Here is a 22,189-nt window from a genome sequence, read left to right on the forward strand (position 1 = left end):
GTCCATATGATAATAAAAATAAAAATCATAAAAATAACTTTATTCACATGGTACATTTTAAAGCATACATTACACAAGGCTTCAAAAACAAGATTACAACACATCACAGACAAGAAGCAAACTCATACAATGACATCACAGACAGCAAATGATATAATACATTTTAAAATAAAAAAATAAGCAAATAAAATAATAGAGCAGAATTTAAAAGTAATGGCAAAATAAAGGATTAAAAGATATATAAGTAATAGCAAAAAAAAAACAATCACGTTAAAGCGATATAAAAGTATTTCAATGAGGAACAATTCAGTTTTTTGTGTTACTTATGCTCGTCAGTGGTGACGACACTCGTACCCAGATATCCGGGTTGCTAATGTCCGCGTTGAGCATGGGAAGTGTAGTCCTCTACGCCGGCATTCTGGAATGGCTTTTACGCACGCTTCCTTGCGCACACACACTGTAGTGAGCCGGACGCTGCGCATTTGACGCACGGCCGCTCCGCGCTAGCTCCTTGGAGATTCCCCCTCTTCCTTCCTGGGCTGTTTGAGGTAAACCTACACGGTCGTATCGGTGTCGCTAACACCCGGCGGAGTGAAACTACATGTACCGCGCGTTTGGCACCGATGTTGGGGACATGGAGCCGCCGCGGGCAGCGCGAAGCTAGCGCCGGGGGAAGGTGACGTTAGCCACAGCACAACCCCCGGGAAGAACTTAACCGTCTCCATGGCTGTGGAAAGTTAACGCGCAAGACGAAGAACTGGGGGAAAAGAAAAGCCGCCGAATCGCTCTCCCTCGTCCGCCGACTCGAGGTAAGGGGAACCGGGCTGGGAGTGTGGGGTTTAACCGGGGGCCACGGCTGTCGAGAGCGTCTTTGTTTACGCGGAGCTCCGGCGTCTTTCTCCCCCCGCTGCGTGCCGTCTCAATGGGATTGTTGAGTGTGGCTACACTGTGTTGGCTAATGTTAGTGTCAGGCTTCTTCCACACAGACATTGATTATGTGACAGTGGTTAGCGGCGGCAGGTCACTTAGGAACGGGGTAATACACCAATAACAACACGGAGCTCCTCTCTGATGCTGGTAGGGGAGCCGGGGTCATGAAGGTGTATCTGCATGTCCAGATACTACAGGAGCACATGAATACTTCAGCAGGGTGGATGATACTCTTTATGTGGCCTGACACGTGAACTCAGCTCATACAGTTGAAGGTTTTGGCATCAAAATAAAAAAATCCAGGCTGGTGTGTTTACATTGAAGTTGTCAGGTTCTTCAGGGTATAGTCTCATCCCAATGCTTTCCAGTCTGTCCACTAGAGAGAGAGAGAGAGAGAGAGAGAGAGAGAGGTACAAAACCCAGAAGAAGCATGTGACAGTCAGGACATTTTGGGTGGTGCAGAAATGACAACTTACAATTTACCGTGAAATCAGCTCACATCCTCCCTTTCCCTTCTTCCCCTCCTGTGTGTCCCTGGAGACGAGAAATGAAATCCAATATCGCTCCCTCCCTGCGTCCCCCCCCTTTTCTCTCTGGCACTGACTGTGTCAGCTGCTGTTTCCCAGGGGTGCCGACTTGCATCAGGACAGGTGGCACTTGGACAGGTGGCACCCCGAACAAAGGCCTGCAGTCCTCAGACTTCTGGCCCCGGTTTATTACCTCTGCCGAGGAGGTTATGTTTTCAGTTTCACCCTCTGTCTGCTTGTTTTTATAGTTGTTTCGTATGTTTATTTGTTTGTTTGTGATGGAAAGAGACCATTAAATATCCGTGTAGATCCAAGACTTTTTTTATATCACTTTCTTTAACTTTGTGAGACAGGGTGTTTGTTGACTTTTTCAATCATTTACCATGGACAACAATCAGACTGATTAATTAGGGGGCTGATTTTATACATGTGCACAACTTGGTTGAATTTAAGGACTATAGGGCCTTGGCAGAAATATATGCTCTCCTGAGTGCTAATCTAGTGTTCAGTTCTTTTTTTTCTTTTTTTGTGCACACGTTATTGTCGTTACCCCTATCACACAGCTACAGTATGCAGTACGTCAGTTTTATTTGCATATACTGCTTTCTTTGTTGTATGATTTCTGAGTAAATCTGATATGATTCTCATTCAAAGAAAACTTCCTGCATGACACAATCTGCTCTTGTTGAGGAGTTTTGACTGCTCCTCTTTCCGCATGACACAGACATTCTTGACAGCTCCAGTCATCCTCTCTGGTACAGAGGTTCGACCTATAGAGTACATCCACATCAGCTACTATGTCACACACTGGAGGCTTTTCTCTGGAATCACAGAGCAAGTCAGGTTTCACCAGACAAACCAGTTTCCCTCTGAACCCTGTGTGCACATGGAAAACCACCCTTGCAGCCACTGTGCACCTGGTTAGGCAGAGTTCCAGACAAAACGACTGGGCACACAGTCAAGCCTGCTTGAGCTGCAGCAGCATGTGTTAGTGGTGAAAAGACAACCCAGTGATTTCTAAACAAAAAAGGATTCACATGTGAATATGAGTTTTAGGTGTTTTATGCTGTTATACTGCTCAATGAAACTATATCAATATATATCGCAATATAATTTTCATCAATAGCAATATGACAAAGGTTTGATGTACAGTATGTCAATATCATGCGTATGCATTGTGCAAGCATGGTGAGGAGGTACAACACATAAGTGATCAACCTCATATTCATGAAATGTTTTGCTGATGGTAAGTGTTTGTCAATCTCTGCTCATAAAGAAGAGTTTAAAACCACAACCAATCTTTAAACCTAAAAGAAATAATAATTTGACATTTTTTCGATACCGACCGATATGATCATCTTAATCTTGATATAATTTTTGGCTCATATAGTTTTATGGGTGAACACTGCGAAGTCAGTGGGAGAAGAAGAAGAGATCAGGAATGAGGTCAGCAAAGTGATATGAAGTGGAAGAGAGCGGAAAGGGGAAAGTTTGAAGGCTTATCTCAGTAATGGGCAGGGACAGTTGAGCAATGATGAGTGTGGCAGTCACAACTGTCTTCTACTTAACCCTTCACTACCTCCTCTGGCAGTGGCTCTTATCAGGGAGCCAGCAGATAAACACGAGGACATTTCAGCTAGTAGACACGAGTGGGACATGGAAACTGGTTTGATTCCCAACACTGAATCCCCCTCATCCCGTCCGAGCTGTGCCTGACACCCACTGCCACTCATTACCCCGGGATACCTTTCACATTAATGAGTGAGACCTCCACCACTCCTCTCGGACTCTTGCGAGGCAAAACCCCAGCTCGCCTCTGCTCGCCGGGGCCAGTGCGCATGCGCCCTGCTGACACTCCAGTAATCCGCTGTTAGGAGGAGATTGCATCCCCCGTCCACTGCGCTCAGGCAACCAGCGAGGACGAATGAAAGCCCCCACCCCCCCATCCGGGAGAACATATCACGGGGGGGAAATGGGAGAATTAGAGAACATATCGTGAGCAGAACGCGCCCGGGATGGAACGAGTGATCAGTGCGCGCACCGGGATGGAGCAGTTCTGACACGGAGAGCGGACTCGTATCCGAGAGGCGACAACGGGACTGGGGCGAGGATGTCTCCTCATGTAAGACAACAAGGCTCAACATCTACAGCCCAAGACGCTGGGAACATGAGATGAAGCCGGCGGAAGATGGTGAAATCCGCGATTGAGTGCTGCCTTTCCTGGACGAGACCTCCTCGGCTATTTCCACGTTTCCTCAACCTGCATGTCGCCTTCTTGCACGGTGCTCCCCCTGGCCTCTGTGTGGAAGCGGACACAAGCCAGCTTTTTTATTCGTGCGAGATTCGAGATACGTGCTGTTCACAAGCGAAATTCAAAGCACATATGCGCGTCTGTCCTCAGTGATAAGCACGCATGTAATATTCGCAGGAACCTTGGAAACCCTTAAGTATAGTTTGAAACCCATGTGATCCATGCGTTGGTGCCATGATAATCAGCTAACACTACATGTCAAACAAACCACTGGATGTTGCTGCGCAGACCTCAGCCTCGGGGTTTCCTACAAGCTATCGATACCCGTCAAAGTGCGTGCAAATGTTCCCTCTCCTCCCTCGCAGGAATGATACTTGTTTCTTTTTCGCCCTGCGCAGACTTGCTGTGACAGGCTTGGGAGTCCACATTGATCCAAGCGCAAGTTGATGAACTCGACTGACTGCGCTTTTGGGATCAGACAGAAATTAAGCTGCGTCTCTCAGACAGCGGAAACTGGGATCATCTCCTCGTCCTTGCTTTTGGCAGAGCAGCCCCGAAAAAGGGACATTCCTCTCGGGTATTCTGTCGGATGTTGCACGGACCTTGAAGATGAGCTGTAAACATTTTTGATGTTGTGGCAACAGTCTAAGTTTAGAGAGTGTAGCTGCTTTTTAAAACTCCACTTGTATCTGGAGTTTCTTCAGGTTCAATTCGGAAGTTCATGTGAGTTGAAATCCAAAATTGTGCAAACACCAGCAGTGGCCTCCTCGCAAGGGTTTTTCAATCGTGATTTTTTTTTTCTATCCAGTGGGAGAAATGCAGCTGGGCTGTTTTACTGGTAAACTTCCACAGCAGCTGTTAGTCGGACTGGATGTCTGAAAGATGACACTTGGACATTAGCATACTTGTAGGTTTGCCAACACCCTCCCAAGGAAATGCAGTGCATCGATTTTTCTCCTTTGCCCACATCGTAAATAACTCTGTGAATATATTTTGTGTGACTGCTATAGTTCCATGCCTCTATTGATCCGGATCAGCTGTTTTTATGGACCTTGATGCTACTGGGATTTCCTGGATGCCCCCCCACCCCCTCGCTTCTTGAACCTTGAGTTTTCCCCAGGTGAACTGTTTGGCTGCTGAGATGCTGAAAGACGGTGAACACACACAATGTTCTCATGTGCGCAGCTTCCCCAGCTTTTGTTGAGCTTCTGAGCATGTGCAAAGGATAAAGGAACGAGGCATGAGAGCACACAGACTGGGGACATGTGTCGGAGGCAACGCGGGAGGAATTATGAGTGGCACTGTGGAAGATGTGGTGCAGAGTGCTACAGGCTTAGCGTCGACAAGAGACAGAATTATGAGCCTTTGCTGTGACAAAACTGTATTTTCTCCTCTCTGAGACCAGCCGCTGAAGTGGAATCAGTGCTCTACACATGAAATTACTTTTTCAATTGAGACCGTCTTCCTCTGTGCACTGTAGGAAATCCACCCTGCTCTGCACACTTGGCCACCTGCAAGTAACTCTAATTTCTTTGAGTACCCTCATCTTTGATTCCCTGTTGCGATGGCTTTTATTTGTTTTTACTCTAACACCCTCACAGTTCATGAGGAAATTTGCTGACAGGAAGTTTGCGGCAAATAGAAACACATGATTAGTCTCGCCTGTGTAGTCCAAACAACCCCTTTAGTATCTTCCCAATCTGTGTCTCACACTGAAAACGACTGTGGAACCCTTGTCAACCTTTTGTGCTCTAGGGGCAAACGAAACAAGTAGATCTATTCATCAGACTAGTTTCCGATCGCTGTGGCGATGGGGAGTTCAGCCTCGTCCCTCACTGCGGAGACTGAGTCGGACCATGGCTTCCGCAGCACCCCCTACCCGTCGTCACCCCCTGTGGGCTGGCTCAGGAACAGCCACAGCAGCCCGGTGTGGGGAACCACCTTCATCACACGTCAGCAGCAGCCCCCGCTGCCTCATCGGGAGCGCAGGTAAGAGCCCGACCTGTTAGCAGCCGGGTGCCAGCCAACACAGCTCTGTCCGTTGGGTGCAACTGGAGCAGGAGTGGCCTGGCTTGACTGGTTGAGTCACAGGGGGAATGAGCAGTGGGGTTGTATTACACAGAACTGCTGTGAGTGTTAGGGTACAACTTGGCATTCTTTTAGGATCTTGTGCTGATGTTGTCATTGGCTTCAGTATTTAGGTGATGTGCATTACAGGACACTGTTAATCACTGTTGCGTATTTGAGAAACTTCCTACATTCTCTTCCACAGACTTTTAGAAACGCTCACTGAATATTCAGTAACCTCACAGCTATGGATCCAATCCACGGTTTCATCAAAGCTTATCTAATCAAAGCCTACATTTTGCTGTTTTTTCTATGATGCACCCAAAATCTTTCTAAGCTGGATTTGTAAACCGAAATCCCACCCTATTGGTTCCTCCCAGCGCAGCTGCACAGTATGTGCTACATTTCAGGGCTGTGCAGCGCTGAGTGGATTGCCTGGACAGATAGATTGACCCGACCTCTGTGAGCCCAATGAAAAGCAGCCCAAGGGTAATTAGAAGATTAGTTTTTCTGTTATGCTTTTAATCAGACTTCAAGAGGCGCTTTGATTCACTTGTGTTAATTTTGAAAATGATTAAAAACAAGAGTGGATGCATTCTCTTAAGAGTCTTGTTAAGCGATGCAGCACTGTGGTTTTGTTTTATTCAGTCAACACACATCTATTTTCCACCCACAGAAAACTTACCAGCGACTAGAGGCTGCTTAGTTTGATTGTCTGAAATTGGTGGGGGGTTCTCAGACTATATTATCTATTCAGAGTTTCTCCAAGAACAAAGTGTTTTCGAGCAGCAGCAGCTGTGTAACTGAGCAAGATTTATGTCCAGCAGAGTAAACTATTTGTAGAAGAGAGGTGCTTTTTGTATATACTTTTGTTCTGTATTGACAGAATGAAAGGGATATATTCAGTTACTATATCTAGAATGACTGTGCTGCAAAAATTAATTTTTCCCCTCATTGTACTGTCATCATAGTCAAAATTCCCATCAGCAGTATGCAAGAAGCTCGACCGGCAGCTCTGACGGACTTTTTCTGCTGAAAAATTATCTTCTCTCTTCTCTGATCCGCCCTCACATAAACTTGTTTAGAAGTGTCTCCAGTTTTTCTTCCGCTTTTTGGGTCATGTCTCCCGGAACAAGAACAGGCAGTTGATATCGACCGCTTGTAGTGTATTGAAGTTGTTGCTGAGTCACTCAGGGCATCATGGTCCGGTTGTTAGTTATTGATTTTCAGAGAGACCGATCACATTTCCCCACAATGGATGCCATTATTTATTCAGCATTGGTCTCCAGTTGGGCTTTCATCTTTCTTGATTCCTGCCTGCTGCTGTCAATGCTTTCCTTGCAGTTGCTCTATGTTTAACAGCTACGGCTGACATGGTTTCCTCTGCTAAGTCTTGTAAGACTTCTAAACTATAGACAGGGCTAGCTTAAGCACATGCTTTAACACGGTTCCATCAACCATACCTCTACGCATGAATGAAACTCAAGTGTGGCTCCTACTTTTCATAAGTCATAACTTGTCTTTTATTCAACAGATTCATCTTTTGTGTTTGTACATCTCTGTAGCAACAAGCCTCCACCTCCATCACTCACCAATCCCACTACACCCTCAGTCAGCTAAGCCCATAAACACAGGCAGAAATGCACAAAGACAACTCACGCACCCTCTCTGGCTGATGCTGCAAGGCAGAGAGGGACACACACACATGTTCTGACAAAAAACGTTTTAGAAAGACGATGCAGCAGCACTCTGAACATGCCCTCTTATCTGCCTCCACTCCCCCTCTCTCACGCACGCACGCACTCACTGTCGTATGCACGCAGACACACTGCTGTGTGAGCCTAACAACGTTGGGCAAGCTTTGCTGAGCTGTGACAGAGCATGAAAAACAGAAACAACAGAACACTATGAGCCCAGCTTAACTTCAGTCATTTTTATACAGTTTATTCTCCAATATATTGTCCAGTATAACTTTTCTTTTCCTTGGTACCTCGTGAACAATGTTGTCCTTGGGTATTTTCAATTTGTTTTCACCCAGCAGTGACCCATTGACTTTGGGATTCTTTGTGTGCTCTGAATCAGTGCTGTTATTGTGATGATTCCCTCATGATAAAAAATAACACCCTCAGCAGACAGATATTTGCTACAGAGGGGTAGCAGTTCATAACTGTGGAATCTCACTCTTTTCTCTTTTTTAATTAATAGCAGCTCAACACGGTTTTATTCCAATGGTATTATTGTTTGTGCTTCATTTCATCTCGGCCCCACACTCGCAGTGTGTTACATTACACATGGCCTTGGGAGTCCTAAGCCATTAAAGTCAGAGTCTGCTCTCCCCAGTGTCAATCCCAGCGTCTCTACTGTCCCAGCATGATGGATGACGCTGTTTATTCCAGCTCCATTCCACTGGCTCTCCTCCCTTTAATTGGATTAAACTGGGTCCACTTGGATTCAACCAGCATGGTCACTGGCCGTGTTTATGTCTGAATGATTTCAGCGCCTTCTCCCCTGCTAACGTCTGTCTGGCAAAGACAGGGCCGCGTCAGGACAGTCCGCACGCATGCAGAATAGATTTGGCATGCAGGCTTTGTCTCTCAGCGTGGCTTTCTTGGAGAAAAACGGAGGATGGGCGCTGCAAAATAAAATAGCCTATTGACACTGAAACTGACATGTCTCCAGATTCCCCTACTCCTGTTGCCATGGAAATGTGTTGCATATGTTCAGTAACCTAATTTCCTTGGGCCCTAGATATCCACACATAGTAGCCTGGCAGTCACACACAGAAAGAAGCATGTGCTGGCTTATCGCACCTGTGTAGGATTACAATAACCTGCTAATTACTCATGGCACTGTTTAGTGACCTTAGATAGACATTTAGCTTGATAAACCTTATGGTAAGTGTTTTTTTTTTTACACTGCTTTAAAGGGTTAAATGTATGTCTTGGTGACAGTAAATCTCTACCCTGGGCTGTCTGTGTTTGAAGTTCCCTCTCGGACTGAAGGCAGCACTGTGTCAGCAGTGTTCCTGCCCTCCAGCTTTGGGTGCCTGCAGGAACTTGAGATTAATGGCAGCAGCACCATACCCTTGATGCCCCTGCCATCTCAGCCCCTTCTTCCTCCCCGATTTCTGAGCGTCCTGGCAGCTTCCTGTTAGCGCTTGTGTTGCACCACGCTGCTGAAACCCAGTCAGAGAGTTTCCTCTGTTAAAAGATTCAACTGTCTGAAGCTGTCTCCACCGATGACAGATTCACTCATCAAAAATGAGCTCCGGTCGTGAAATATTCACCGAGGGCATAGCTAGAGGTCAGAAGCTACTGGTGTACGTTCTGTTTCTCATCCAGCATTTGTATTCTTAGCATCTTCAGTCTCTTATTCACAAACAGTGATTGTTAGTTCAAATCTTGTGTAGATAATAGTTCTGGGATATGAGGCCTCGTGTGGGGTCATGTGTGTCAGGCTCACATAAAAACAACAACTTAAAAAAAAACAGCGATGAACTGTCTTGAAGTGAAAAACATTAAAAGCATAACCAAACTCAGATAATCTCATGCTCATGGCGCTGACCTGACACATAATATTTATACAACGCCTCCCTTGTTTCTACAGAATCACACCCTTCTTGTAGCATTCCATTTTCTTGATAGAGGACTATTTATTCAGCTTTTAAAATGCCTTTTATTGTAAAGCCTCAGCAATGCTTATTAAGGATCGTCTTAGCCTGAGGGAACCTTTTTCAAAGGAGCCTTTGTCGAAGTTGCTCTGTTAGTCTGCGTCAGCATCATAACATTTTATAAACCTATTCAGTCTTAATGTTCTGTCTCCAAAAAGTCTCACTTCTCATTAAAGAAACGTCCTGCTCAGTGTCAGTTGAGCATAACTTCCCCAATTATCTTGTTGTGTTGTCTTTTGTGACTCAGACTTGACTGTTACCAATCCCCCGTACTGTTGTACTAAGTCTCGGAGTCGAAACTCTTTATCTGCTGCTAAAGTTTGGGCTCCAGACACTCGTCTCAGATAAATTCATAAGGCAGTGGCTCGGCTCCATAGTGTTTGTCGTAACAAATGAATTCAGGAGACCTGTCAGGGTTGATTAATGAGTCGTACTTATCATGCCATGGCGTATTAGCTGGCAGGTAGAAAGGTTTTTACAGTTAATCTGACCCTGATTCATCAGCTCCTTTTGAAACACAAAGAGGAATGTTTGCTCAGGGAAAATCCCTTTAAAGTGAAAGACTTGCTCTGATCTCGCACGCAAGAAAAGGGCCATAATGAAGTGATAAACAAATTTCTTTTGCCATCAGACGCAGACTGACTTAAGGGCTGAGATATATTCTATAAAGTCGGTTTTCTGTGTGTGATAAATAACGTTTGAAAGAGCTGGTGTGTTCTTGCTGTGTACAGATGCAGCAAAATTCTTCAACCATCTTTATTGTCCGATTCATACAGCACATTGGCCTTTTGATAGCTGTCATTTTTAATACCAAGCTCATTGTTAAACAGAATCACCAGTCCACCCATTTCCAATACTGTTATATAGGCAGATAAAAAATGGCAATAATTCCTAAGATGTTTTTAATCAAACCCTCATGACAAAGAAATGTAATTAAAGCATTTTTATTACTTTCTATAGTTTTATTGGCCATCGGCATCAATCCGTTTGTAATGTTAGAAGTAAAAGTCAACAGAAAGCAGCAGCAGTAAGGCCAGCACTTTGGGAAGCCTGACTAATGCGCTCGCAGGTGCAGATTACTCCCTGCATCTCTGTCACTTCCAGAGCTGCAGCTATTAAACAGGATCATTGTCCAGTGCACATTCGCCACAGCATTTTTCTGACATAAACATTTAATAATCTCCAGGTCTACGCCTCTAGTTCTCTCCCTGCGTTCAAATAAAACTGAGCCTGTAAATATTTATCCCGAGAGTGACTCACTTTATTTGAGCGTGTTTGTGTGTGGAGCGGCTCTATCTGGAGTGAGTTCAACACAGTCTGCCTACCTAGAGTTATCCAACTCCACGCGGCCTCTTAGTAATCCCAGATAACGAATGTAGAGAAGCCTTTTGTCGGGGAATTCAAATGACCCAAATAAATTGCAACAAATTACAAATGCATCATCGATAGATCGAGTCTGGGTTAATCTCATTTGATCTATTAAATTATGAACTTGTGTATTCCTCAGGGAAATTAGTTTATCGTCATTAAAACAAATTGCTGATTAAGAGATAGTGAAGGAGGAAGCAATAGAAGCCGAAGAAAATTGCTAAATTATTTAAAATGATAAAAGCAATTATATGGTTTTATAATTTCTTATATATACATTAATGTATTATCTATCTATCGTCTATCTTTTTAGTACATTGTAAAATTAGGACGACTGAATGAAAACGTGTTTTGAGCTCTTCCATAAAGGCAAGATCATATGACTCTGACTAATTGCATTACTGATTAATTCATTGATAATTCATCGGGCTTAATTGACCCCATGTGAGTGTTTTAAAATCGCTCCAACCTGGAGTCTGAGACCCCCCCAAATATTCAATGACTAATGAGGTAGTTTGTGAGGCTGTGAACACATTAGCTTTCTCTGCAAATTAGAATGGGTGATTTCACTAGGTACAGTAATCTTTTTATTGTCATTAATTGCAGAAATCTGTTATGCTGTTGATCATAGTTTATCAGGAAGCTTTTTTTCTGTCAGTATTTCTCTGCTGTCAGCAGGTTGTGCGGTACAATTCCCTTTCAAAGAGTCATATGAAATGTACGGACGAGCCCGACCCAGCTCAGCATGGCTTGGTTGCATTATTAATTAGGAGCAGCCCCCATCCGGACAAGTTCACTTCACCACATTCTGTGTCTGTTGAGCCATTTAGCTCAAGTTTGACTTACTAGGAAAATACTTTTAATCATACAAGTGCACACCTTGTGGTCACTTTGGGGTTTTGCTTGCAGATTTTTCTTGGCACGTACTCTTTGTGGTTTCCAGTATAACACACCCTTGAGCTGTAATGTGTGTGTACCAGCAGCTAGTAACAGGTGGGGCATGCTTTGTATCTCTCAGCTATTGTGTCGTATGAAGGAAGTAGAAACGCATACACTTGATGAGAAATGGATTCATTCCTACTCCTATTGTGTTTAGGCTCAGAGAACCATTGTGTTTTACTAATTTCCTAAGCACAGCTAGACACAAGATAAACTGTCATGGAAACCCTGTGTGACACACTTTTTAGTTTTAGTTTTTTTAAATTATGATTACTATAAACGAATTGTGTAGCTTCTATATGATAGTCCCAGATCTTGAGGGAAAGCCGCCACACACTGACTCCGCTGCTCACATCTCTCTTTCTCTCTCTCTTACATTGACACAAGCTCAGCTGACGTCTCTGACCCGCTACAGTTTAAACTTAGACTTGTTTGAAATGACGCAACAGTATCAACACTGATCACCACATAATGATCAGTCATTTTCTTAAATGAGTAAAATCTTCCTAGCTGCACACACTCCACCCTCTCTGTCTCTGTCTCTGTCTCTCTCTCTCTCTCTCTCTCTCTCTCTCTCTCTCTGTGTCACTCTCTCAGACACACAGCCAGCCAGAGACACACACACACACACACACACAAAGAGACTGGGTAATTAATTGTACTGGTTAAGGAAAAGCCTTGTCAACAATAACATCTGGTTGATACTTGTTTTTTAAGCCAAGGAGGGTACCACACTTTCCCCTCGGGCCCTGGGCTCAGAGCCAACCTTGGAAAGGCAGTGCTAATGACTGTCGCACAAAGGTCAAATGTCTCACAGCGAGGCAGGGAGAAACTGGCGAGACTCAGCTCACTTGATCCCGCAACCAGGTTCAGTATGTGGAGTGAATTCAAGTAGCCAGCCGAAGGTAACCCTTAGATTACCAACAGGGCCTTTGTAGATTTAGCTCAGTCTTTTACATTTCTTACAGTCCTACTGACCCATATTATGTCCTGGCTCATCTACATACATCTTTACGCTCTTTTCATCAGCACCCTTTTTTTCTCCAGCCTAAAGACTTCCTTTGCAATATCTCGGTTGTTTACTATGATGGTGCTGACTTGCTCGTTTTCACTGAGCGTTTTAAAGATCACACTCCGTGTAATGGTCTGCCGAAGTGCTCCATGATTATCTTACACCCAGTGAAGCATTTCAAAATTAGCCAGGGGTCACTGATGTTCTTGCTTAAGTGAATTTTGAACTAGGAGCAGGTTCCTTATTGGCAGCAATCTGCATTGAGGACCTCATTGCAAAAAGATGGGTTTTGTAGAGGTGAGGTCTCTCTCTCTCTCTCTCTCTCTCTCTCTCTCTCTCTCTCTCTCTCTCTCTCTCTCTCTCCACTGTAAGCTGTTGGCCTGCTTCCCAGGTCTGCGACACTGAGGAACAGAGGAGCTGAAGTGGGCACTTTTAGAACAGCTCCATTGAACACAGGGCCAAGGACAAAAGGTGTTTGTGTGTATTTGTGTGGATCTGTGTGTAACTCTGTGGATGTTTGTCTGAATATGTATGCACTCTTATGAGTGGAGCATGTACACGGAAAGCATCCTTTTAAGTAGGGTCCAGGGATCACAGGCAATAGTGGGTCATCCTCTGCTGCAGGCATGTACTGTACATGCAAAGGTTTGTGTGTGTGTGTGTGTGTGTGTGTGTGTGTGTGTGTGTGTGTGTGTGTGTGTGTGTGTGTGTGTGTGTGTGTGTGTGTGTGTGTGTGTGTGTGTGTGTGTGTGTGTGTGTGTGTGTGTGTGTGTGTGTGCAGAAATGGAGCTAAAATATCTTGGAGATAAATGCCACCATCTTGCACTTTTGGATTCTTTGCAGTAGGGATCATAATGTTTTACCCTGAGTTTAATAACTTCAAATAAGTAACTAAACCAAACTCACTTGACAAATGAACACTTGAACATAGATCATTTATTTGACATGTACAATGACTTTTTAGTTTGGACCATGCCCTACCCATTAACGTGGAGGAGGCAGAATTTATGAACTATATTGCAGCCAGCCACCAGGAGGCGATCAAGATAATTTGGCTTCTCTTTCTTGTCTTCTAACTTTTTATACAGTCTATGGTGTGTACTCATGATGCATTCATAGTGCATTGAAGGGGCCACGACTGTGATTGTAGATGTTCATCATGTGTTGCTTTCATTTGATAGGCGCGATGCCGACAACTGAAAATAATGATATATTTAAGCCAGGTATTAACATTTCCTGGAGAGGCCGATTATTTCGTTGAGAAGCTCTTAGAACGGCTGCTGTAGACAGAAACATAATGAATTTACAATCCCCGGTGCTCCGGCGAGAACCAAATCAATTGCTGTGACAAAGTCTCTGTGCGGCTGACACCATGACTTTGCTCTCTCGCTGGAGATGAAAGAGGCCTGACAGTTATGAAAATGGCCACAGGGAAGTATCTGTCATCAAACATGAGGTGTTGACACTTGTTGTTGTTGTTGTCATTGCTGTTTGCAGGCCTTTGAAGAACCAAGCACAGTGTGAACATGTGCGATCAACGCCAGGGCTGTCACTCAATTCAAACACATTTAACTAAACCACTGAGTGGGTGGAGTTTGTGTTTTAGTCTGAGGCAACACTATAGGTTTTTGAAGATAGAATAAATATTTTCAGTGCATAATGAAAATATTGTTTTTGGCAAACAATTTTGATGCACTTCGTATTCTCACACAGGGACTGATGCTGCATCCACACCCCCTCTATGTTAATTTGTAAGGTTAAGAACCCTTCCAAATTCCACACTACCATGGGGACATGACAGCTATTGCTTCTGGATGAAAGCTAAACAAAGCGCTAAGTACTGATCTCCTAGTGTTTGTGTGTCTTCATAAAAATTGTGTTTTCCTAATTTTCCTCATCATTATCATTGGAGGGCTTAGCTTCCTCCTCACTCCATAGGGCCCTGGTTTATGTTGGAGTGCTGACTTCAGCCCACGGGAATGAATGCAGTGCTAATGGCTCCTGACATAAAGCACTGGGACTTCTACTTCCATACTTTTGCTGCCTCGAGGTAGAGGACGAAATGTGGCACAAATGTAGCTCGTCTGTCAATAAATAAATATAGTGCTACATGCCTGCACACGCTTAGTGGTAAGAACCTACAGACTCGAAGACACCCATAGAGACACGTTAGAGGCCCTTCCTGCTGCCATTCTCCTCCTTGCCTTTGGGAGGAGAGTTGACGGGAGTAGTGGAGCTGGGAGCAAGAGCTTTTCTGTGAGAGGTCCCCCTGGGTTCTGGGGATTGGCCTGGTTTAAAAAGGTTTAATGGAGTTGAACTAAGGGAAATCAGTTGGCCTGGACACATGGTGCTGCAGTGGAGAAGAGCAATTGGGCCACACAACCAGCAAGTCTCTCCTATACTGTGGCAGAAATCTATGTCCTAATGTGACAAGCAACAAAGGAATAATCAGAAAATGTTTCTCCATAGAAAAATAGGCTTGTTTTCACAGCACGTACATTTTACAAATAGCCACAAACCACTGCTTTCCCCATAAAAGCCTTTGTCGAAGCACCTTTGCATGTGGGCATAGTTCTCTAACCATAGAAGAAAGGCAGATAAATGTGACCAGATCCACACACTCTGTGGGTAGCATCTTCGCCACTGGGATCAATAAAAAGGAGCATCGTGGTATTCCAGCTCTTAGCACCTTCCCCTCTGCTACCCTACAATCCCCACAGTACCTTCTCTGTGTTGGTGTTCACACATGAGCAGCTTGAGCGACTGTGACATTTTTATGGGTTTGTCCAGACAGCAACCACGTCCGTCCCTTGGGGCCAACCCTCTCCAAACCCACCCTCCCATCCCCTTGTACTTTGGAGGTATCCAACTGTGCTGCTTCCCCCCCCAAAAGGCTTAGATATACCCACTATCAATATGTTGGATTGACTGAACTGCAGCCACACGGAATGAACTACATGCAAGTCAATTCAGAACAACACTGTTGGAGGTTATTTTGTCTAAGGGGTGGAAATCCCTCGACACTGTTTATACTGCTGAAGATTAATTAAAATTCAACAGTATGAATGGTTTGTAATTTCAATAACCCCAAAGTCCAAAGTTCTGCTTATTCACTGCACCCATCCATTCAAACTTAATTTAGAAATTCACTTGGGCATTGGGTTGACATGACCTTAAGTAGCTCCCGTCTACCCTGCATTAACATTCACTCAGAAAAAGGGAGATGGGTGCTTAAGTGAAGTGGAGGAGATCCTGTGTTTTTTTTTCAGTCTAATAAGTGTCAGTCAGGAGTACTCAATGAACTCTCGCTGCCTCTCTCTGCCTCTCTCTACCTCTCCTCTCCTCTCCTCTCCATGTGCTGTCTTCCTAGCTCTAATCATGTGGCCATTGTGTATGGATTTACAGCCCTCACTGCCCCCAGGAGGGAGATTTGATTTTTCCCCTGCACTTGCTAATCTTTCCCTCTCACACTCTATTTTTCTTTTCTAATTCTGTCTTTCTCCCCTCCTCTCGCAGTCCCAGAGATGTTTTTGCTGTCTTGTCTGCCGATTATCACCATGAGTTGACTGGAAGCATGTATTCATCCTCAGGGTTCTTCATAATTTTTTATTTCTCACTCTTTCTGATGCCATCTTACTTCTTTTTTTTTTTTTACTTTGCTCCTACATTTCTCCAGGGACACTTTATTCAAACAGAATACTGACTGAAATTGCTGAAATGATTGAGCAGCGCCAAACTCGATATGAATTTATTATTGCTGTGCAAAAGTAGGTAAAACTATTATGAATTTGTTTTGACACATTGTCTACTTTTTTTTCCAGCCACTCTCACTCTCCTGGCTCCATGGCAGCAGCGGTGCGAGGCAGTGAGTGGTCGTGTGGACGCTGTACGTTCTTGAATGCCGGCGCAGCACCTCGCTGTTCCATTTGTGAGGCCCCACGCCAGAAACCTGACCTTAACCAGATCCTGCGGCTGAGCAGCACCGAGGAGCATCGCTGGGCCTGCCCCCGCTGTACCCTTAACAATCCCCAGGGATCTGGAGCCTGCTCCGTCTGTGGCTTTGGACCATCCCTTGCCACTAACACACCCCCTACCACCACCATAGCCGCCACCGCCAATGGCCTGCCGTCTGCTCCGACCGAACCTCCAACACCAACTCTCCCTCCCACAGTCCTGCTTGAGCCTCAGGGGCAGCATCCAGCTAAGGAGGAAGTGCTACGACGGTCCGAGAGTAATGGAGAGGTGGGCAGCCTGGAGGTGCAGCACTCGGGCTGGGCTTGCCCTAGATGCACACTCCACAACACTCCTGTGGCTTTGTCGTGCTCAGCCTGTGGTGGCCCCAGGAAACTGTCTTTGCCTAAAATCCCCCCAGAGGCACTAGTGGTGCCTGAGGTGCGCACGCCTGTGCTGGGATTTCCAGTTCACACAGCAGGGACTGCCCCACTACTCATAGACCTTACAGACGATTCTCCCCCACCCCCTCCCTGTGATCCTCAAGAACCTCCCCATGTGTCCTCACAGTCCCTCTCCTCCCCCTTTACTTCTTTCTCTTCCCTCCAGAATAACCCAGTGCCCCGAAGCAGGAGAGAAGTGCCCCCTCCAGGGCGCCCACCGAACGCAGGCACCAACACTCCCAGTCCCACTTCCCCGTCAACGGCCACTGTGCCACCCCAGCCAGGCCCACAGCGGCCAGCCAAGCCCAAACATGCCCAACCCCAGGAACCCTCATACCCCAACAAGCGCCTCAGTATCTTGGAGGAAGAAGATGCTCAGCACCACCCACTGACTCCACACCTCCCTGTTGCTTCCACAGCTGCCCCCACCTGGAAGTGCCCTAGTTGTTCTTTGCCCAATCCAGGTAGCTCATCTAAATGTGAGGCCTGCCGATCATCACGGGCAGGCGCTGACCTCATTGACCTTGTTGGCTGCGAAACGGTACGATTTACCCCAGCTAGCCCCTCCAGCCCAGACTTCAGCACCTGGGCCTGTTCCAAGTGCACCCTGCGCAATCCTACAGGGGCACCTAAGTGCTCAGCCTGTGGTTCTTCCAAGCTGCATGGCTTTCAGGAACAGCAGGCGCCCATGACCCGCTGCTGTGCACACTGTGGCCTCCCATCGGGGTCTGGTACGGCATCTTGTTCTTGCACACCTTCATCCTCTTCAGGTCATAAAACACGGAAACAGGCCCGGGGCTACCCTTCCTCCTCCCCTGCTATTGCTCCTTCCAATTCCACTTCCTCCTCCACCTTATCGAGCCTTCAAGAGAAGATAGGACAGTGGAGCTGCCCGGCATGTACGCTGCTCAACGACATCAAGGCCAAGAACTGTGCAGCGTGCCACACACCCCAGCAGTACCTCACCCTTCGCAAAGTGATGAAGCCTCTGAAGAGGAGGGAGAGCATGCATGTCGAGGCCCGTCGACGAAATGACGAAGGCGAGGCCAAGGAGCTTTGGGAGAACATTGTCAGCTTCTGCAGAGAGGTAAGAGTAACTAAACTACTAATGACAAATGGCTCAACAGTGACACACATGTATATTATAAGGGTTTCAGACTATCTATGTTGAGATCTGTTTTACTACTTGAATTCATAAGACCATGCTTAAAGCCGGAAGGTTTTTCTTTTGCAGTGCACTTGTTATCTAAGGGTGAACAAGTAAACCCTTGTCCGACTAGGTCATTTGTTGTCCTGCAACTCTGAGTTCTTGATATGTCAGCGTTACCTTTTCTTTGTGTTGAGTTTTCCTTGATGTCTTTGATAACCCTGCTTATTTCAATGTGTAATGCGTCACAGGGTGCACATTGCCTTGCATAGCACAGCTCCTTCATTTTAATTCCTCTTTTTTGCAACGGCTCTGGCTTTGTTCCCACTCCCCTCAATCTTTCTAATTTCAGAGAAATGCTAATAGGCTTTGTCATTACCTCTGTTTGCACTTGCTTTGTTAGCTGGGTTTAAAACGACCAGTGGGTGAATCTTGGCTACCTGAATGAGCTGCAGATACTGAGCATCTCATTTCTATAGCCAGACTACAGCCCGCCCTCATTCTGAAAGAAGTCCCTTAACAAAATACTGCAATACTCTGTTGCAGAACTGTAACTCCTGTCTTGGGAGTCCAGCTTTATTTGTTCTGAATAGTTATTTTTTTTCACTCCTGACAGTTTAGTTTGAGTCAGATGTTCTATTTCCTGTCCTCAGTTGACTCCCACCACAACTTGGAGTTCTTATTTAGGAAGACATTGGGCGGCTTAATGAAATACATTTCTTTGTATCAGCAGACCTGCCTCTTAGACATAAAAACATTTTTGATCATTCTGAATGTAATTTCCCTTCAGAACTGTGGTTGTTGTTAAAAGCTCCTTTTTATATCAATACACACCCTGAAACAGAACATAATCATTATGTTGAATAATAAAACTAGATCATCCTGTTTTTTTGTTCTCAGTATTGAAAACGCTAATGATGTTATGCTTTTGTAATTCTGGGCTTGTCTGTTGTTATAACAACCCTAATGAACGATAATAATGCCCAAAGAGGACGAAAGGTCAATTGGGGCGTTCATCCGTCACCGCAGTTCGGAGACATGGAGACGTCTCGCCTAGCTACTGTAGTTAAGATGGGACAAGCTTTATTTGGCTCCTCTGTATCACACCACTTCATGCTCACTTTGTTTCTGCAGACCTTTGATAAGCCTCTAGTGTGTTGTCATGGATATGCTACTCAGAGCTGTCACAAGGGCTCATTTGTTAAGACCTATGCTAATGAGGCAAATCTGATTGGACGAGTTAAACCTCAGAAAAATGCAGAATCCAGAAACTATTAGATTCAGGTAATTTTTTGTGCAGCAGCAGATTTATTTTTCTGAATTTCTTCGGGTGATGCGTTCCCATTCACTGCACCGCCATTGCACCTATCATGCCATGTTTACAATAGCATGGAGTGAGCTTTTGAATGCATAATTTATGTCTTCTTTGAAAGTCGCAGGGCTCACTGCTGTTAGCGTGGGAGGGAAGTTGGCTTAGTAGGAAGGAAGGATATCGGAGATCTCTCATCCCCACCTTTCCCTTTTCCCTAATTTGAGGCCGACATTTAAAATACTCGTTCTTTTTTATCATCTTTCCCTTTTTTCTCCAAATATTTCAGGCCTCCTTCTCTCCAACTCTCCCCCCTCTGCTCTCTTCAAAGTACTTTCCCCTTTTCATCTCCTTTTTATCCCATCTCCTTCATCACATCTATCCCCACATGCTCATCCTGTGTTTTTTCTCTTCCTCTCTGCTAATATCTCAAAATATGCTTTTCCCCTTGCCACCCACTGTACCCTCTCCGCCCCCACCCCACCCTCTCCACACGACTGCACTCAATTCACCAGTGTAGCAGATAATGTGTGTGTTTGTGTGTGTGTGTGCTAAGGTGAACACAGGGCTCTTCTATTTTTAGCAGCAGAGCTAGAGAAGAGAAGAGCAGAAACGATCGGCTTCCCTATAGTGAATGAAATCTCTAACAGCATCAACCGCTGCAGCTCAGTTTTAGGGGTCAAAGATCTGAAGGGGGCTAAAATTGTTAAGTAAGAGGCTCTAGTCTGTCGTATCCATCTCTGTCAAAGCATTAACACTTGGCAAGCACTGAAAACACCAGCGGTGAAAATGTAATTACGATAAAAGCTTTCGGTTTACCCTGTTAAGGCATGTGGGCAGTCCATTCACACAAACACAGCGAGCGTGTCCGAGCGTACGTTTCTGTTTGTTTAGTTCCGATTTTCCTCCTCGAGTCGTTGCATTATAGCAAATGGTGCTGCTGATGAAACTGACTGTAGAAGTTACAGCAGAGTTTGTCCAGATTGCAACAATCAATAAAGAGCAAAAAAAATGAAGCTGGAGTTGTACTGGAAGAAATATTATTCTCTCTTCACCTGAGGGCCTCGTTGCTTTTCTACTCTCCTTGATTGGTTTTGAGAGTAAGAGGTGTGTGCTTGATGCCAGTGCCCCAGAGCGCGTCCGCTTACTCCCGGTGCCAAGCGAGTAAATGCTACTAAGAGCCATCAGCGCCGCTTGTGAACTGTAAAACCCAGCATGGCTGGAACTCGGGCCTCTGTTCCCTCTCCATGTCACCCTCAGAGGGAGCAACAAGAAGATGCCACATGGCAACAGATTAACTTTGATTTGTTTTATTTATCTCCTCAACACCACTCTCTGTAACCACTTCTGTCATTTGATTTTGTGCCACACGTTGGATTGTATCTGGGGTTTTGGTTTACATGTTTTGGATTGTAAGTTGTGACTGCCTGCAGTGACAGGTTTTCACAGACTGTGACAGCCGTGTACGTGCCAGGCTGTTCTGGGATGCCTTTGTTTTGAGTTTAATAAGTGTAGCACTGTGAAATCCAGCTCTATGGTTCCTTGTCACCATGTTTTTTTCCGAGATCAATATGTTGTCTGCGAGATGTAGATGTCTAGCTACAAGCTTACACTCCTCAAAAAAGCATTGTATGGCTGCCAGTTGTGTGTATTCTGGGAGATGGCATGGAGGCAGCAGGTTTTCTGAGCTCAGCAGTGAATTGGCTGATCACTGTCTCGGGTTTGCGTGCTGGCATGTGCCCAGTGGAAGACTCAGAGTTGGCAGCACCAGGTCAGCTAGATTTACACTAGTAGACATCACATTGCAACCTCAATAACAGAATTGTTTTTGTGTTCGTATTTCATTAAAACTCCTTACACAATCAAAAAGTGTTGCTGATAACGTCGTAGCTTGTATATGTTATATGTTAATTCAATTTCTTTTAAATCCATATTCTTATATACTTACTTGTTTGTTTTTAACATTTTATCATTTTTATGGATCGTGTAAAAAAAGATATCAGGAAAAGGACAAGACTTCAGTTACAAAGCAGCTTATGTGTGACATTAGATTGAAGTGTATTCTCTGTTTGTGCCCACCTTTGATAGCCATGCCTCCCTCTCCTCCTCTGTGGAAAATCCCCGAGACCGTACAATAAAAGCAAGCACAAGGGTCAAACTTAAGCCAGTGAACTACAGACTCTGTAAGCTACACAGAGACCTTGGAGGATCAGGGTGGCGGGGCTGCGTGGAAGTGATTCTGCCTGGTGGCTAATGCTGCATCCCGGGCTGCGGAATTGGATTGTGTGGGATGGGGACTAATCAATTCGCCGCACTGTGAGCCACCAGTGAGGTGCCCACATTACATCCCCTGCCTGCCTCGCAGAGCGACTGGCAGAGCCCACTTCTCGCGCCACAAATGGGAAAGCGGATAGGGTTGCGTGTGTGGCGGTTTGCCCTCTCAGGTTTGTACAGGAGAGTTTAAGATGAGCAGATAGTGTGACGGATAAGGTGTCGTGATCTGTTTATGTATTAATGTAGTCCAGGTCCTGTGTACAGTAACGAGGCAGTGTTAAAATACAGTGTGTCTTGTTAA

At 45.2% G+C, this 22,189-nt stretch overlaps 1 protein-coding gene across 2 annotated transcripts in view; it reads left to right on the forward strand.

The window, feature by feature from the left end:
* Positions 1-541: 541 nt before the first annotated feature.
* Positions 542-22,189, forward strand: part of capn15 (calpain 15) — a 38,180-nt gene continuing 16,532 nt past the window's right edge. The window contains exons 1-2 of one of the 2 annotated variants that reach the window (XM_035145949.2): positions 542-809; positions 16,586-18,245. In XM_035145949.2, the coding sequence (XP_035001840.1) occupies positions 16,608-18,245 (1,638 nt within the window). In that variant the 5' untranslated portion in view covers positions 542-809; positions 16,586-16,607. Of the gene's footprint in view, positions 810-2,883; positions 5,698-16,585; positions 18,246-22,189 lie in introns of those variants that run through there. The other variant, XM_035145948.2, reaches the window with a different exon arrangement.

This window comes from Hippoglossus stenolepis, chromosome 21 (assembly GCF_022539355.2).
Source record: "Hippoglossus stenolepis isolate QCI-W04-F060 chromosome 21, HSTE1.2, whole genome shotgun sequence".
NCBI lineage: Eukaryota > Metazoa > Chordata > Actinopteri > Pleuronectiformes > Pleuronectidae > Hippoglossus > Hippoglossus stenolepis.